The 17,878-nt window shown below is 39.2% G+C and overlaps 2 protein-coding genes across 4 annotated transcripts; one reads left to right on the top strand and one right to left on the bottom strand.

Moving 5' to 3' along the window:
- The first annotated feature begins 2,327 nt into the window (after positions 1–2,327).
- On the top strand, positions 2,328–11,442 carry acvr1l (activin A receptor, type 1 like). Its single transcript, XM_038729332.1, has 10 exons — positions 2,328–2,487; positions 3,265–3,348; positions 4,224–4,478; positions 4,640–4,851; positions 5,497–5,596; positions 6,346–6,492; positions 7,500–7,775; positions 8,410–8,607; positions 8,761–8,891; positions 9,981–11,442. Exons 2-10 carry the CDS (start codon positions 3,276–3,278, stop codon positions 10,110–10,112), a joined length of 1,524 nt encoding a protein of 507 aa, XP_038585260.1. The 5' UTR covers positions 2,328–2,487; positions 3,265–3,275; the 3' UTR covers positions 10,113–11,442.
- Positions 7,431–17,808, bottom strand: d2hgdh (D-2-hydroxyglutarate dehydrogenase). 3 transcript variants are annotated; one of them, XM_038729330.1, is made up of 11 exons: positions 17,581–17,808; positions 15,981–16,349; positions 15,831–15,888; positions 15,607–15,746; positions 14,799–14,992; positions 14,484–14,652; positions 14,139–14,282; positions 13,828–13,970; positions 13,007–13,172; positions 12,289–12,562; positions 7,431–8,573 (listed from the first exon to the last, which is right to left on the bottom strand). In XM_038729330.1, exons 2-10 carry the CDS (start codon positions 16,318–16,320, stop codon positions 12,300–12,302), a joined length of 1,617 nt encoding a protein of 538 aa, XP_038585258.1. In that variant the 5' UTR covers positions 16,321–16,349; positions 17,581–17,808; the 3' UTR covers positions 7,431–8,573; positions 12,289–12,299. The 3 variants fall into 3 exon arrangements, with proteins under 3 accessions (XP_038585258.1, XP_038585257.1, XP_038585259.1); XM_038729329.1 differs by lacking the exon at positions 7,431–8,573 and having other exon boundaries at positions 11,282–12,562; positions 17,581–17,806; XM_038729331.1 differs by lacking the exons at positions 7,431–8,573; positions 15,981–16,349; positions 17,581–17,808 and having other exon boundaries at positions 11,282–12,562; positions 15,588–15,746.
- Positions 17,809–17,878: the final 70 nt, after the last annotated feature.

The raw sequence follows: 17,878 nt of genomic DNA, 5'->3' as shown, positions 1-17,878 counted from the left end.
TCATAGAGAATCAGGCAATGATCTAAATTTAGCTAAAACTTCACCATGCCAACTTTCTATGTAGCTGTCCCAGAGAACGACAGCGACAGTGTTATGTAGGCTACTTGCACTTAATAAAATAAATTAAACTGAAATTTTGTCACCAAATGTAACGTTTTTTTTTTTTTTTTTTAACACATTCAAGTAGCTTAACTACCAAAGGCCTACCAACAAAAAACAAAGTGAAGAGAGTCCCGAAGTTAGTAGCCTACACTAATACTGTCAACAAGCCCACAATGTTGAGAAGCTGACCAATAGGGATGGAGATCGAGACCCGGACCCGGTTCCAACATTTCTCAAAACCCGAAAATCAATAAGATTCGAGACTAGCGGGTCTGTAACGTTATGTTTGGTGCGTCAAATCTGATTTATCTTGAAATGCCATGCATAAGAAAACTAATGTTTCTAATGATGGCTCCGAAACGCGGTGTTAAACGGCACCGGGACTGTTTATCATCAGGCTGCTGCCTCTGCTGCTCTCTGTCGGCTCCTAGACACAGCGGCCAGCAGAGTGAGAGGCTGCGCCGCGGCGGTGGAGACAGTGAAGTTCAGTTAGCTCCGAACGTAACGTTACCTGCAGGCAGTGAATAACAGCATAGGAGGAAGAGGAAGGTCCGATACAGACTTTTTTTATTCTTGAAACGTCCCTCAGTATTGTGATGTCAGATATTGAGTTTATATATAGTGACTTTGCTGTTGTAAACATTAATGTGCTCTAGAAACAACATTATCTGTATTTAAAATATTAAATTCTAATTCTATAAATAATTAAAAAACAACCAGGCAGCTAATATGCATAATTGAATATATGTTTATATATCGCAAAAAAGTCAGTAGTTATTAACCAAATGTCTTAAATGGAGAAACTTTATTTATTTAAATATTTATTTATATTTTCTGCCAGGAATTGTTCCTGGACGCTATAAGCACTGTCTGTCTTGTGTATGTGACATTAGATTGCCAAGTAAATGCTCACCCACACAGACTGGGCTGTATGATAACTAAAGGAAGATTTTTTTCAGTTAAAATTACTAAAAGTACAGTGACTTCTCCCTGATTTCCCCTGAAACTGTTATATTTGTCATACAGTTTGCATTTGGAAGGGACATGCTTATACACCACTCCTCCTCTAAATTTATTACATATAAAGTAATTAATTATATATTTTCCTGATGGTGGTATTCAAATCCTAGTTATACTACAATTTTAAATTAATTATACAATATAATTATACATTTAAAAGCAAATGTCCCATATTATTCTAAAACATTGTCTCTTTTAGAGTGTCAAGTCATTGATGCATTAATAAGGAAATATTTAAATGGTGTATTAGACATATTTTTTGACAATGTGAATATTGTTTGCACTTTAGGGCATTTTTTCCCTCTCCCAGTACTTTTATGTTGCATTTATTCATTTAGCTGATGCTTTTGTCCAAAGCGACTTATAATTGCTAAGTAGATGTGTCACAGTGGGGAATTGAACCCTGGTCTCTCACACCAAAGGCATGTGTCTTTGTGCCATCGCACCATCACCACCCCTTCACTTGGAATTCACTCATATGTTTGATTTTTAACTTGTGAAATACATCAAACTAACTTGTGGATGTAATTCCCAACTAATAAGATATCAGCAATAGTGCAAAGTAACTTAGCACATTAATGTTATGCTTTTTTATTTTTATTTTGTCTACTTCAATATTTTTTATTCCACTACAGTTGACAGCTATGGTTTGTACTTTGCAGAATGAGATTTTACACAAGAAATATATGATTAGTTTATAAAATATAATGCCTTTTACTAGATTAAGCTTCCTAGCAGTTTTAAAAAGCAGGTTAAATGCAATCCACCTTGACAAGATACAATTCTGAAATACTGCTTACATGTTAATGCACTAATAGTGATAACACTAGCTATCTACAAAAGGGTTAATTCTTCATAATGAACACTTTAAGTATATTTTACTGTTAAAACGTCTGTACTTATACTTAAATGACTTTTTAATGCAGAACTCCTACTTGCAACAGTGTTTTATATTGTGGATTTGCCACTTTTACTTAAATTATATGGGTATTTCTTCCACAACTGGACATGTATGCAGTTAAATAAAGAATAGTACAATATTTAGCCTACCTACCAAAAAACACTGTCATATAAAGATAATTTATGTTGTTCCCCGTGGATTCAAGATTCAAACATCAGTGATGTTATGGTTGTTTTAGCCTACAACCTGTTGGAGGACTCCTCTGCCCCACAATGCATCTCGACAATAATGTTTTGGTGACGTCATATGTGGCTGGAGGGGAAGACAGCCAGTAGGTGGGCTGGGCTGTGGTCCTGCTTTCGGCTTGTTACATCGCAAATCACGCTAATACCGCTATTTAAACGTGATAAAGGGATACACAAACATGACAGGATGAGTTAGAGACTGTATTTCGTGTGTGCCAGGTAGGTTGATGTTTTTTATCGCTCTGTTTTGACAGTCGTCTCCCGGGCTGCCAGGCTGCGCTTTGTGCTGAAACGTTACAGCTAACGTTACAGCAGCGGGTAGCCGCCTGTCTGGCTGGCGCCTCAGAGGCGCCTGTGGACGGCCAATAAAACCGCTTGTTAATGGCCTGTTAGCTACCGCAAACACACAAGCCTCGACTGTGAGGTTTACCAAGGAGAAGTTGCTGACAGCACGGCTTGTTCGTATACTTTACGTGTAACAACCATATGCTGTGACATTGCAATTCAAATTGTTAGCTTGCTAGCGGAATTTGTATTACTAGGCTAGTTCTTGCCAATGCTACAATAACTGTTAGCCTGCAGAAGAGCAGCTACTGTAGAGCAAACGATACATTTTAGAGCCATTAGTAGTTATATGCTTGTTATTTAACCTCTTAAGAACTAACCACATGATTATGTTATGTCAAGGTAAATACATTTAACTTTTCAACCTAATAGTGTTATTTAATTCCAGGTGGTTGTTTTTTAAACGGCTGCAGTTGATTCCATAATCAGTTATTATGTGGTTTACATAAAGTGTACGTTAACGTTAGATTAAAAAAAACAAAAAAAAAACAGGACTCGTTGTATTCATCCATTATAAGTTGTTGCTGCTTCCTTTCTGTCTGAAGCCTTGGCAGGCATCATCAGAATACATAGAGGGGATAAATGTAATTATCCTCTTAGCAAGAGTGTACTCATTTGAACTCTCTGGGTCCCCTTCCCTCCTTTTGTCAGTGCACTGAAACATGGATCGTTGCAGTGTCCACATCCTTCTGCTGCTCTTGCTGCAGACTCTGCAGACATCAGCTGAAGGTTCAGGTACTATGCTCATTTGTCTGTCCGGTTTATGTTTTATTGTTGTCAAACTGTGCTTCTTATCTGCTGTCTGTTCTTGCTGTGCAATCAAGTGATTGTGAGCAACATATATGGCTGGCAGCTGTTCATTTTTGGTGACAACTAGTAAGAAAGGATGGCCAGAGATTACCCATCTCTGTGGTAGAAATAGAGTGCAGAGTGATGATTTAAGGCCAAGCTGAGGAATAAGGTACATTCAGACTTTGAGGAATTTTGTTTTACCATACATAAATATATAGGCTACAGGTGTCATAATTGCCAACTGCATAGTTCACCATTTGGCAGTGTCAAGCTATTGTACTATTGTAAAGTCAATAGGAAGAATACAGGACACAGGCAAAATCTATAGCTGATGAAGTTTTCTTTATTGGCGGATTTAAAACATTAAAGCTGGGGTAGGCACTTTAGTTCAGGAGCATTTTTTGTTACATTTGTTGAAAGCATTCAATAAATCAAATGCTCTGACACAAGCAAGAGAAAAAATCTGGTATCTGTGGCTGTAATAAGCACAGCCAATAATGTCCTTTGGTCTGAATAAAATGATTGGCAGCTGTCTACATACCTACCTGTGCACACTCTGCCCCTGCAACAAAGATTTTCTTCCTTATTGACAGTGGGGGTGTCAACTGCTGGAGGGTGACCATAGTGGCCATATTGCTTGTCTGTCTTTTACTGCTCGGTTATGTTTAGCCAGTGTGCTAGCAGCCTACTAGTTTGAGTAAGAAAATTGGTTAGACACAAGTCTTTCTGTTGGCTTTTATATAAATCAGTGTGCATGTGTTTGTGAGCACTGCGAAACGGCACGAGTGTATGGGGAACTCATATCATCTCTTCCACAGACGGACAGTTGGTGTGTCTTTGTGACAGCCCTAAATGCCTCCAGGCCACCCAGTGCCAAGGTACGCGGTGTTTCTCCTCTGTCAAAGTCAGCAGCAGCGGGGTGGTGTTTGAGCGTGGCTGCCTGAAGGGGTTGGACAAAATCCGTTTGCATTGCTCCACAGCTCCATCCTCCCACCAGGCCATTTTCTGCTGCTCCCAGGACATGTGCAATGGCAACACCACCACAAATGCGCTGATGTCTCTGCTTCCGACAGGTGGATATTAGTTCATAACATGCTTCAATTTAGCTAGGAAGTGAATTGTCAAATAGAATAATTGTGGTTTATAGCTGTCTATTAAATAATCTGACAGAACCCTATCAATTGTTTCCCTTTTCTCCACTCTGTACCTGTTTCTTCTCTACTCTTGCTCGCAGTGCCAGAAGGTGAGCCAGTTCGATATCGCATGGAGGCCTTGGCTCTCTTTGTACTTGGTCCGGTGGTAGTTCTGGCACTGCTGTCTGTAGTGTCAGTTTTGGCCTGCAGGAAGCTCCACCATGGCCGTCTGCAGAGGCTGCAGGAGTTTGACACCGAGCAGGGAGCCATAGACGGCCTCATCACCTCCAATGTGGGAGACAGCACTTTAGCGGTAAGAACAACAGAGGTCGTTGTTGAAGCAATGAAAAGAGATTCGCAACAGAGTAATCATAGATTCCATCTCACATGTTCTGCTCACACCCAACCTTAAAGGTACAATGTGAAAGATATGGCCAGAAATTTAGTTTAACACATGCATAAATGTTTTGCTTTTTGTGTTTCAAATACACTTTTTTTCATATTAGACTTTTTTCAAGTCTAATAAGGTTTTATGGAGTATTGGCTCCCTAAGGAGAAATTAAATTAATCGAAATGTGATAAAACTATAGCTTTTTTTTCAGCGAATAACCTGTCATTATTAATATTGTTGTTCTTTTTTAAATGGTATTCGCTTTGTATATAAAACCATCTAATTAATTAAACTTGCAGGCACCCTGATTTCACCCCAAGATTATAGTGCTTTGGTCACTGCTGTCTTTGCCTTAATTAGGTCCCAAATTTCTGTAGTGCAGGAAAAGATTTTGGCATAGATGAAAAGAGCTTACAACACGCTGATTGAAATAGACAACGCTTCAATCCCAGCTGGATCTTTGTCGATGTTGAATTCCAGTAGCCTTGAACCAACATGTGATCTGATGTGATGTGTGTAGACGTATGCTCCATACACAGCTAATCGGATATCCGTGTCTGTCTTTAGGACCTATTGGACCACTCGTGTACATCAGGCAGTGGTTCAGGTCTTCCCTTCCTCGTCCAGAGAACTGTGGCCAGGCAAATCAGTCTGATGGAGTGTGTAGGTAGGTATAACACACTGTAGTCCACAGGCCATCTGCGGTTTCATGATATTCAGGAAGATGGAAATGCTTATTCAGACATTTGTCTGCTTAACAGCAGTAAGCACACAGTGTCAGTAAGTCTCCATTACAGTTTTCTGTTAATATCAGTGTTGCGGACATATTCAAACAAGGACGTAACCCGTATTAAGATACAGATCTGACAGCGATGTCAAACAGATGGTGTGAGGGCAACAGTGATAGGAGGTAACATCATTTGTGACTTATTTAAAAGCAACTGTCAAAACACAAGTCATGTATTACTTTCTATCCATTTTTCTGTGTTGTTGACCGTGTTCAAAGTTAAGACACTTGTCTTAGGTTGTTGATGTGAAGTTTACTCATTGTCATGGAAACTCTGACAAATTTCAATTTGAGCGTGGAAATGAAAGTATTTAGGTCACATGCTTTGGGATCCTGTTTTATACCACAGTACCAGACAGTACAGTTTGTTCCCGTTTGAAATTGGAAAAATGTGGTTGATGTGGAAACATCAGATCTGTATCAGACTGGCGCTCCTTCAGCTGCTCTGTCAATGTAGCCATAAAATAATATCAAAATACATTACCAAGCATTTTTCAGATTATAAAATGCAGACAATGATTACCTTTTTTATATTTATTTATTTTAAACTCATGTATCTGTATGTTCTTGTTTCTGTCTTCCTGCACAACAATCTCTCAATTTCTCCTCTTCTCTTCTCTCTTTTCCAGGCAAGGGAAGGTATGGGGAGGTGTGGAGGGGCCAGTGGCAGGGTGAGAATGTGGCTGTAAAAATCTTCTCCTCAAGAGATGAGAAGTCCTGGTTCAGAGAGACAGAGATCTACAATACAGTGCTGCTAAGACATGAAAACATACTGGGTGAGTGTGTTAAACACAAAAATGTTGATCTTGCAGACCAGTTGGTGCGAAAAGGTTGATTTAAGATAAAACAAATGTTTAAAAAGATGTGATTTCCCCATTGTCTCCATGTATTCATTCCTGTCAGAGATGATGGTATTAGCATTGTTACCAAGAACATGGTTGTCTTGAAGTGATGTCTTTTGTTACCCCAAAGGTCAACTTCACTGTGACATCATCATTTCCTGGAAAAACACTTTTTTGGCCGTTATTCAACACCATAACTGAGAAACAGAAGGGGCGATTGTGACCATATTTCATGGGTGTTCGGACCTGAATAGGTGACGCTTTTGACTCAAGGATCAAAGGTCATTGTGACCTCAAAATCGTTTTCTTAGCCATAATTTAAGAATCACGTGGAGCGCGCTTTGCTAATCGCGATCCTGTGAGCGAAAGTGAGTTTCACCTACAGCTCATGGAGAGACTTAGCATCTAAAAATGCCAGTAAAAAAAGCTCCACATTTTGTGTAGGTGCTATACTCCCAAGAATCCATCTTTAAGTAATCCAGTACCTGTTTAGCCAATACATCTATAGTAATTCTTTTATTAATCAGTTCAACAATGTATATTCACTGCAATCATACATATGTATCAATATAGTGAAAACTTTAATTTAGCCACAAATACACTTTAAAATTGTACTCAGTTCCTTCAGCTCCTTCCACGTATTCACTACATATATTAAAGTCTGGACCGACATGGATGTAAATTGCAACTTGGCTGGTTGGCAGAGGAATACAACCGCAAGCCAGTCTCGGCTTCCTTTAATGTTCTTTACACTTTTATGTTTGAAAGCAGTTACATATAGAAGTGAATGCAATAAAAAAGCAACACCTGCGCAATATAATGCAATGCAGGAAAATGGGTCAGTAACAAATGAAACTTGACTAACACCAGTATAAACCTTTACGTTTTATTCTCATATGTGTTGTTCTTCTGTCTGCCGCCTCCCCTGTCTCTCCTCCCAGGCTTCATGGCGTCTGACATGACCTCTCGCAACTCCAGCACCCAGCTGTGGCTCATCACCCATTACCATGAGAATGGTTCGCTTTATGACTATTTGCAGAGAGTTGCCGTGGAGACGTCAGAGGGCTTGGCAATGGCAGCGTCAATAGCTTGTGGCCTGGTGCACCTGCACACAGAGATATTTGGCACAGAGGGGAAACCGGCCATCGCACACCGGGACTTGAAGAGCAAAAACATCCTTGTCACAAAGGAGCTGTCCTGCTGCATTGCAGACCTGGGTCAGTCAGTTATCCATTATTTTAATTTCATCTTATACTATTATTAAACTATTGGTAACAGCATTACCAATCAGTAGTAAATCAAACATCAAAATAAAATCACATAAGCATTTTTCAGAATTTGTAGAATTTGTCAGATATTTTGTGGAGTCTTAATTGTAAGAAAACATTCTTCTCATCAAAATACATTATGATTATGTAACAAATTATTTTTACTCCGGAGTGAAAAGTTGAAGAAACCAGATGGTTAATTGTGGTTTTAAACAATTCTTTAAGGTGAAAACATGACAAACACTTCATGCCAAACAGCGGATCACTTAACAAATCTGAGATAGAACGGTCAAAACAATTCTTTTTTCAGTCCCGATTTCCTCAAAACAATAAATATCTTAATAGAATAATTAAGTGCTAATTCAATCGTGATTCAAATAAATTAAATCAAAAATTTATTGAACATTTGTAATATTGTTACTGAGGAAAATTATATTGGAATAATTATCAGCCCTACATTGACGGCATCTTTCTTCTGAGCATTTTGTTTGGAAACCAGCATTTTCTACATTGAGTTGCAGTCGTCTCTTCTTTTATTGGCCGCCTTTCCCACTATAACACTGTATATTTCTGCATGCTACAGGGCTGGCGGTGACCCACTCCCAGGCAGACAATCAGCTGGATGTGGGCAACAATCCGAAGGTTGGCACCAAGCGGTACATGGCACCTGAAGTGCTGGACGAGACCATTCAGACAGACTGCTTTGATGCCTACAAGAGAGTGGACATCTGGGCCTTTGGGCTGGTGCTGTGGGAGATAGCAAGACGTACATACAGCAATGGTGAGTGTCACGCATTTAGTGCATTTTTTTAAGAGTGACATATAAACAACCACCTGGTGGTTTATACGGGCCCTGCTGTTAGGAGGGAGGCCTAATTGACCACTAGTTCATCTTCTTGCTCCAGTTATATAACACCTCAGTTTGACTCTCCAGGTATTGTTGAGGAATACAAGCCTCCGTTCTACGATCAGGTGCCAAATGACCCCAGCTTCGAGGACATGAGGAAGGTGGTGTGTGTGGAACAGCAGAGGCCTTTCATTCCTAATCGTTGGTTCTCTGATCCTGTGAGTATTAGTCCTTTACTATCCTTAAATTTAATTATTTTAAAGAAATGATCATTCCCATTCCACTGGGATGTCAGCTACAAAAAAGTAGTCACTTGGGTTTAAAATAAAAGCCTTAAAATGGAAGGTTTGGCATCTTTTATATGGATATCCAGGCATTGTTGATGGTAAATGTAGTCCATTAAAGCAATAAAGTTCTGAATATGTGCTATGCCGACACAGGAAGCACAGTTCTCCTGCTTATGGAGACATACGAGCAAACATACATGTACCAGGATGCCTTGCGTGCAAGCTTGTGACGCCCACGCCCATCCAGCATTGCTTTCTTTTTTGCACATAGCTATATCTTGACAGTCAGGGAATGTCTGTAAAGTAAATTTACATATAGCAGCAACACACACACACACACACACACACACACACGTAGAACTAGCTTCTGTGTAACAACAATGCTAATGCATGCCAATGTTGCATGAAAATAAATGGCCAATGTTTTGTTTGTGTGGGTACCTGTGTGACCCAGTGTTTATGGATAGACCATTCTTAAAGATGGTGGTTCCCAACCCGGGGGTCGGGATAATTCTGAGGGATCGAAAAGTGATCTAAACTAAACAATTAAAATGGGAAAATCACTTTGGTTGAACTGCTCGAGACTCCTAGACATATTAAACCCATTAAAATGGACACTCGTAGACATTGTTTCAATGGGACACAAGCCAAAAAAAGTTGGAAAGGACTGCTTTAAAAGATATGACTGATTTGATTCCCACATTAGTATTTTCCAAACTGTCAAGATGGTAAAGTTAACAGGCAAGCCTCAGTTATTCAAGTATTTGGATGGCTGGGGATACAAATTCTAAACATCCTTTCTTTTTTTTTTTGCTAAACAAGGCAAGAGAGATTAGTACCAGACAGCTATAGTCTGCAAGTACACAGAATGCTCTTACACATCTAAAAGCTCTTGCAGTCACATTGATAGCAGTTTCCTCTCACTGTGGGTGTTTCACTGCATCACACACTTTTTTCTTTCTTTTTTTTAATTATTATTATTTTTTATTTCCCATCCTTTATTACTTCCATCTCTCTCAGACTCTCTCTGCTCTGGTGAAACTGATGAAGGAGTGTTGGTACCAGAACCCCTCTGCCAGGCTGACAGCACTGCGCATCAAGAAAACCCTGGATAAGATTCACAGCTCTCTGGAGAAGGGCAAGGAGTCATGAGGAGCCTCAGAGGCAGCTGGCTGATTTCAGGGACCGGCTTAGAGGAGAGCACAGTGTTTGTTAAAGGAGACTTGGCGATAAGAGGGATGGACAGAGGAAAGAGTCGTTCAAATGTCATCCAGCCTCATCCTTCTCTTGCTCTCTCACTTTCACTGTGGTTGCCTTCCACCGACATCCCTCTCTCTTGACTTGAAGCCCACACAGATGTTTGGACTTGTCCTGTCTGAAGCCAGCCTTTGCTACAAGGACACAAACCAGTTACCAATGCATTCGCACTGACCTGAACTCTAGACTCTGTTACTGAGTATGAAGAACATGGATGGCATATTGTAGTACCCCATCCCAAAGCTTTAATGCCCATTTGTGACTGCTCACACACACACACACACACACACACCCCCAAACACTACATACTGAGTGTCTCTTACTATTCAATTTCTGATCCCCAGCCAGTGTTTGTGGCATACAGTATTGGCATTCTGCTCAGAGACAATCAGAAGTGTTTCACTCATTTAGCTTTATTAGAACATGCCAACTATTGCCACAAACACACACTACAAAACACACGTTCACTTAACAATCCAATAAAATCAAAATTGTTTTTAAACTTTTTAAAAATAGTATGATATTTATGTATTAAGTCTCCACTGTTACCACACTACTGAGGATATGTAAGACTGATGGTGCGATGTATACACAATAGGCATTTACTCTACTGGTCTTTCTGTACCTATATTGTCGTTACTGGAGTTAGTGAGAAAGTATTTGTTGAGAAATAGAGGAAAAAGGTAGGAAACTGTTCCTGTTAGGCTTGATTATTGTATGGAGGAAAAAAACAGGATAAACTACAGGTACATTTTTATCCTGGTGGCTCCTGGAGTAGACGCACAGTAAGTACCTGCCAATAGGCATTAGTCTGTATCTTATAATAAGAATATGCGTGTGGAATGAACTGATCCCCTGTGCCTCACATACTTCTCAAACTCACTGTGGCTGATAAAGTCTTCTGTGCAGGAAAAGAGGAATTAACAAAGACGTGTTTGTGGTAGGGCAGACCTGTTTTAAGAGCTGAAGTAGTTTTCTGTAGCAAGGTGGGCTTCAATTTACTCCTCGCCCCCCATCATGCCACACTGTACAAGTTGCCTGAATAACTAGAAAAATACTCCATCTTCATTTGGAAACTGTTTTATTCAAGATGCATTTTAAACAGAAAACGTTGCCTAGGTTTGCGGTTACAAATGAATTGATTCACAAATGCTGGGTTTGTTTTGGGAAATGTTGCTTTGTCTTTTTTTACATGTAATAAAACATTTACTGCACTCTTGCCTAACGATAAGCCAGCTTGTGTTCTGATTTTAGAAAAGATGCAGTTAGTTTATTAGGTACACCTTGCTAAAATAGGCTAATATAACTTTGCTGCAATAAATCCTACCTTCATGAAGGTTATGTTTAGTTTTTGTTGAAACTGTTTTAGGGAGGTGTTGGTTCAACTTTATCATCATTTTGAGGCATGTAGTTTGTGGTGCTTTTGAGTTACAATAACAGTTGTAAGATCATTTTGTTCACTCTTTTTATGTCAGCGAGTGGGTTTTCACTCTGTATAGTGCAGTACAAACTGCAGCCTCCAAAATGATCATAAAGTTGAATTAACACCTAAAAAGTCTCAACAAAAACTGAACATTGGAGGATTCATTGCAGGCCTGGTGTATTAGATTGCATTAGCTTTAGCTAGTACACTAATGGCTACAGATGTCAGTCATGATCATTCACTGCCTTCCAGCAATACTTAAAAATAGCTTTTCATCTATTATACAAACTGTCCTTAATTTAACACCTAAAACTTGGATATTCTGTGGACTAAGGTTGCTCTCGAAGTGTGAACAGCAGAAGTGGTTGATACATTTTAGCATTAATTTAAATTGTTATATTACATAGACTCAGTACAAAGTCAGCAGCTTGCTGAAGAAGCTGTCATTCTGAAACTAAATTCTTAAACTTCTAGATACTGAGCAAACAAATGTCACAAGGTGTCTGTGGCTTGCTTAGCGAAATCTGCAGCTCTGCACTAACTGCGCAAAGGTATCGCAGGAAAAGGCATGAGCTGCCATAAAAACCACGTGACAGTAAGGGTGTACCTAAAATGGAGCTCCTGCATGAGCTCTGCATAACCACCTACCCCACAGCGTGTCATTTCAGGTTATCTGGTAAAGTCTTGTATGGATTGAGAATGCCCTTGGGGTCCAGCATGGCCTTGATAGTACCCATCAGAGCCACAGCCTGGACTGGTTTACTGTAGTAGATGTAGTTCCTCTTCTTCAGGCCCAGTCCGTGCTCAGCGCTGATGCTGCCGTGGCAGCTGGCCGTCCACTCGTAGACAAAGGGCTCAATAGCGGCGAGGAGAGAGGGGTCTTTGGCAGGAGAAGTGATGTTCAAGTGGAGGTTTCCATCTCCTAAAAGTTCAGGTGGAAAGTTCAATTTTGCAGTGAGGTGTGTTTAATAGTGAGTATAAGTATTTCTGAAAGGAGATTGAGCAGTTTTAAGTATAGTCATCTCTTCCGAGAACACTATCTCTAATAACACCTCTAACCCCTAACATACACTTCCTGTGCTCTTCTTCTCCTCCACTATTCGTTAACTCTTACATCTTCCCCTAGGTATTTATCCCATTGATTCCGTAGGCGCTAAAAGCTCTTACTAGTATTTATTGCTGCTCTTACTATTATCTATTTTGACTTTTAGATATCTTACTGAGTCACTTCGGATAAAAGCGTCTGCCGAATTAGTAAATGTTTGTAAATCACTGTACAGTAATTAAAGAGTTTCCAAGAAATTATATATCATGTTAGCAGGTTATTTCCCTCGTGCTAGACCGTCTTTCCATCTACTGGTCTTACCTACGTGTCCGTATCCCACCACGCTCTTGGCCCGGTCCCCCAGGTGCTCTCTTATGTCAGTCACCAGCTGGTAGATCCGCTCCACCGGAAGCGAGATGTCATACTTATAAGTGAAGCCATCGTGAGTCAGCGCCTCTGTGACGCGTTCACGCATTGACCAAAGAGCCTGAAATGGTGGACATGGAAAGGTTGATTGTATCATCATCGTTTGAACCTAAACCAGGGTGCAGCATATTTTAGGGTAAAAATGGGTGTAGCCTGATTGAGACACCACAGAAGTATTAAAGAACCCTAGTATTAACCGGATTACTTAAGTTTAGGTCATGAGATTTAAGGATTATGGCTAAATCCCTAAAAAAAGACCACAGATTTCCAATTTCCTTCCCTGTCTGTTTCATTTCACAAAACAACTGAACATCAGTTTTTAGCACACATTACTCAAACAGAATTACAGTAAATACTGTATTTGTTGGATTTTTTAATGTCAATTCAATTAAATTTTGTTTACACAGCACCAATCCATAACTGAAGTTATCTCTTTGCACTTTTCGTGGAGCAGGTCTAGACCTCGCAATAAGAGTACAGTCTACAGTGTGTTTTTACAGCAGCGGGATGTTGTATGTGGGATTAATTCAAAATAAATTGAGTTGAAAATGTGGTAAAATGTTCATCGTAATGAAGGTATAGTACAGAGGATTATGCATTATCACGTTTGGCTTCACAGAAATACTTAATAGCCAGTTTGGTCTTTTGGTGGAATTTGTTGATAAGAAAAATACAGAATATCCCCGACTGATTCTTTAAAAGATTGGAAACAATACCTTGATTTTTGATTCTTCAGTTGCAACAGTCCCGTCAGTAACCAATGACGATGTCATTGCCTCCTCAAAGAAATTGTTGAGTTTCTCCCCATCATGTGTTGGGTCAGATCCAGATGTTTCTATGACGACGTAAAAAGGACAATCTGCAAGATGGAGGGAAGAGTTGAGCAGGAGTGTGTATTTAATTTTTTTATTCATTTCTATTTAACCTTATTATTTATTTATTAGTCCCATTAAGACACAGTCTCTTTTACAAGGGAGTCCTGTAAATTGTTTTATAAACCAAGTCTGTGCATGTTGTGTGTGCCTACCAGAGATGGGATTGGGTAGTTTGAGGTGTGTATTCAGCAGCCGCATACATTCACTATCCAGAAATTCATAGGCTGACAGAATTTCTCCTAGCATGCCTCTGCAAAGCTGAAACGTCTTCAGCAGCTTCTCAAAGGTCTCACAGCCTAACAAGGAATTTAAGAGAATACAATAATTTACTAGCTAATCCAGGAAAACAAACTCTTCTTGACATTAATGAACTGAAGTGTGACACAATTTCCTAAACTTTTTACACACTTGATTAGCCACACTTGCCAATAATAACGTCAAAATTACAGTAAAACTGCTTGAATGGTTGTAAGGGAGAAGCAATGAGAAAATCCTACCCAGAAAAACCACATTAACAGATTTGGGTTTGCGTGGACAAAGGATAGACACTGCGGTGATAACGCCCAGTGTGCCCTCTGACCCTATGAAGAGCTGTTTGAGGTCATATCCTGTGTTATCTTTCCTCAGTGTGGCCAAGCAGTCCAGGACCTGCCCATCTGCCAACACCTGTACACAGCGCATACAAATACAGACAAACATTAGATCTGTGCTTTTATCCCTTATCAGAATCACACTGTCTCACATTTCCTCTGTGGTTATAACACAACACTTGTTGTTAAATACAGAGTTCCTTATTTATTTACTCCGCTCACCACTTCCAGCCCCAGCACAGTCCCGTGTAGGGAGCCGTATCTCAGCAGCCGGAGTCCACCTGCATTAGTTGCCACGTTTCCCCCAATTTGGCAACTGCCTTTTGCCCCGAGATCGAGTGGCATGATGTAGTCTCTCTCCTCCAGGTAAAGGGACAAGTTCTCCAAGACACAACCTGCCTGACAGGTCAGAATGCCTGACAGATGGAGAAAATAATCTCTAAAGATTAGTCAAATATGATTATGTGCATAACACTTATATTTATATATATATTAGGGCTGGGCGATGTGGCCAAAAATGTTATCACGAAAAAAAACATTTCATATCATTCGATATCAATAATTATCACGATCAATGTCAAATTGTTATTTCTTTCAAGTTCAAAAGGCTGATTTTTGCTCTTGACTGAAAATTGAAGAAACCAGATGGTTAATTATGTGGTTAAACTTTTCTTCATGGTCAGAATGTGACAAACACTTGATGCCAAACAGCGGATCACTAACAAATCTGAGGGAGAACATTCAAAACTATTATGATGAAATTTCTTTTTTAACAAATATGATTAGTAAATCTTTTTTCAGTCTCTTTTCTTCAACAAAATAAATATTTTAACAGAAAAATTAGTGCTAATTTGTTCGTTATTCAAATAAATTAAACCAAATATTTATTGACAATATATATATATTGAACATTTATTATATTGATACTGAGGAAATTATATTGCGATAATTATCATTATTGTTTTAATGCCCAGCCCTAATATAATTTTGTTTTAAAATATATATATAAACCTTCAGTATTAAGATTTACCGGCGATACCATCAAAGGTAAGGATGTTGTTCATGAGGGCAGTGGAGAGGATGATTTCATCATAAACTGGGACGCTGCCCCCAACCAGCCCAGTGTTACCTCCTTGAGGGTTCACCGCCAGATTACGATTGTTACAATACCTACAGAAGTACAAAAACTTTAACCACCTTATAAACCCCTAACGACCCCTGTATTTGTCCTTTCATCCACTATTTATTCTTTACTTGAGAATTTGAGAAACCTCCTCTGTTGTCTGAGGTCTCAGCAACACTTCACTGGAACCTGCAGAACATGTATGAACGTTACCATCAGTGAATTGGTGAGAGAAAATACATCATCAAGCTGAACGAGCTAAACCCATTTCTAGCCTTCACCTCTCACTGACTTGAGCCAATCCACATTACTTGACTCCAGCAGGTCTGGGTCAGTGATGGTTCTGCCTGGCAGGATCTTCCTGAAGGTGGCCAAATCTTCCGGAGTTATTCTAGAGAAAGGCAGCCTGTCTGGGGCTGCAGCAGGGCATGGCTCGGGCCTGTCCGCCCCAGTGTGCAGCTTTCGACAGCAAACTTCTAACTGCCATGAGGTGGTGGGAAGAAATGGACTGCAGAGGTTCACAGGTGAAAGTCTGGCTGTGGCTGTAGATGAGAAGGTGATATGTGGGCTCAGATGTCTGAGAGCTGTCCACAGCCTTTGTGTGTAGAAAATCCTCGCCATGACTGGAGATTAAGAGGCGGCAAGACATGCTGCAGAAAAGAAGTGGGATGTATCATCTCTGTTTTCACAAGATAGAAGCTTGTAAACTTCTGAAGAGCTAGGTAAATTACAACTTAATGTCTCTTCTAATCTGTCAGCGTTGTAGCTAAGGTTTGTTAGTTAGTTAGTTACTACTGTAATGTAGTCTCAAAGTATTGTGCTGGTGTAATCTAGAATATGAGTTAACAGAATACTTATTCATTGGCTGAACACATACTGAAAAGTTCTGAAAAGATTTGGAAATCTACAGAGATTAACTTAATGTCAATATATATATTGAGGATGTCAAGTTGACGTTTACAAGTTGACGTTGCTCATCTCAACTTTCTTGGATCATATTATTTTTTATTTCTGAATTCCACCAATCAAATGTGAATAACCAGATTTCTGACTTGAATTTTTACATCAGAAAATGACAAATAGTATTTGCTAAACTTATATATTGTTGCTGAAAAAATATATTCAAAATCAAGTGAGTGATATTCAAACCATATGAATTTAGATGAATTTAGAGTTTTTTATGAAGCTAGACATTTCAATTAAGTCAGTGGTTTAGATTTAAAATATATATTTTATATATAATATTATATTCAACAGTGACAAAAATAATCTATCAATCAAATCCTTGTAGCCTTTCTTTGCTTCCAAAGAGATGCCTGAACAAAAAAAAAAAAAACAATTTTGATTTGTTTGTTCTTACAGATGTGGGCACAAATATCCTCTGTGTCTAAATAAATAAATTCAGAAAATTAAAAAGAAAAAAAAAAAGGTGTAAAACGTGTGAGATATGTATCTGAATGTGGGATTTTATCTTTGTGATTTTAGGATAGTCCATTTCAACCTTGTTTCAGATTAAGATTATTTAGATCAGACACAATATTATACTGTGAAATACTGTTTCCATGTGATTCAAGTAGAAATGTCTCATCTTACTTATATGTATATGTAGCACTGTATTGTCGCTGCAATGAATGAGTAAGTTGGCAAGCAGTTCTGAGTAAGAAGCGTTTACTTTTCATACTGACAAACACAAACGTTTGTTTCCTGCAAACTGTCTTTGCCTTTCATACATTTACATCTAAAGCTACATCGTTTTTTCCCGCCACAATAAACGGTTCCTTTCTTATAAATGTCGTAAACCTGAAGAAGCAATCATTCAGTTAATTTAGCTTAGCTCGATTAGCACACACACGCACTAGCACAATATTTTCATTTACTCACCATACGCTCACTTAACAACACGCATCTTTCGGTCCGTGTGTCTTTCTTCGTATCATGTGTCAGTGCGAGATATGTCAGTAAAGTACAAGGGCAGTTAAGCTACCTAAACATGTCACGCATTCAGTGTTTACAACTAGCTGCTGAGGTTGACGGGGATGAAAGGTCATGGAGATGAGAATGAACCAATCAGAAGCCTTCTTTCAGATTGAACCAATAGGTGTGAGCCTTTCATCGTGACTGTGCAGCCAATGATGGCCGCGGAAAACAAAGTCGATCACAATCAAGACATTTAAAATTA

The sequence above is a fragment of the Micropterus salmoides genome, unplaced genomic scaffold, assembly GCF_014851395.1.
Source record: "Micropterus salmoides isolate LMB-PRFRI ecotype aquatic unplaced genomic scaffold, ASM1485139v1 Ms_hic_scaffold_19, whole genome shotgun sequence".
In the NCBI taxonomy this organism is placed as follows: domain Eukaryota; kingdom Metazoa; phylum Chordata; class Actinopteri; order Centrarchiformes; family Centrarchidae; genus Micropterus; species Micropterus salmoides.
The sequence above is the reverse complement of the archived record's forward strand: the minus strand, read 5'-3'. Positions and strand labels throughout refer to the sequence as shown.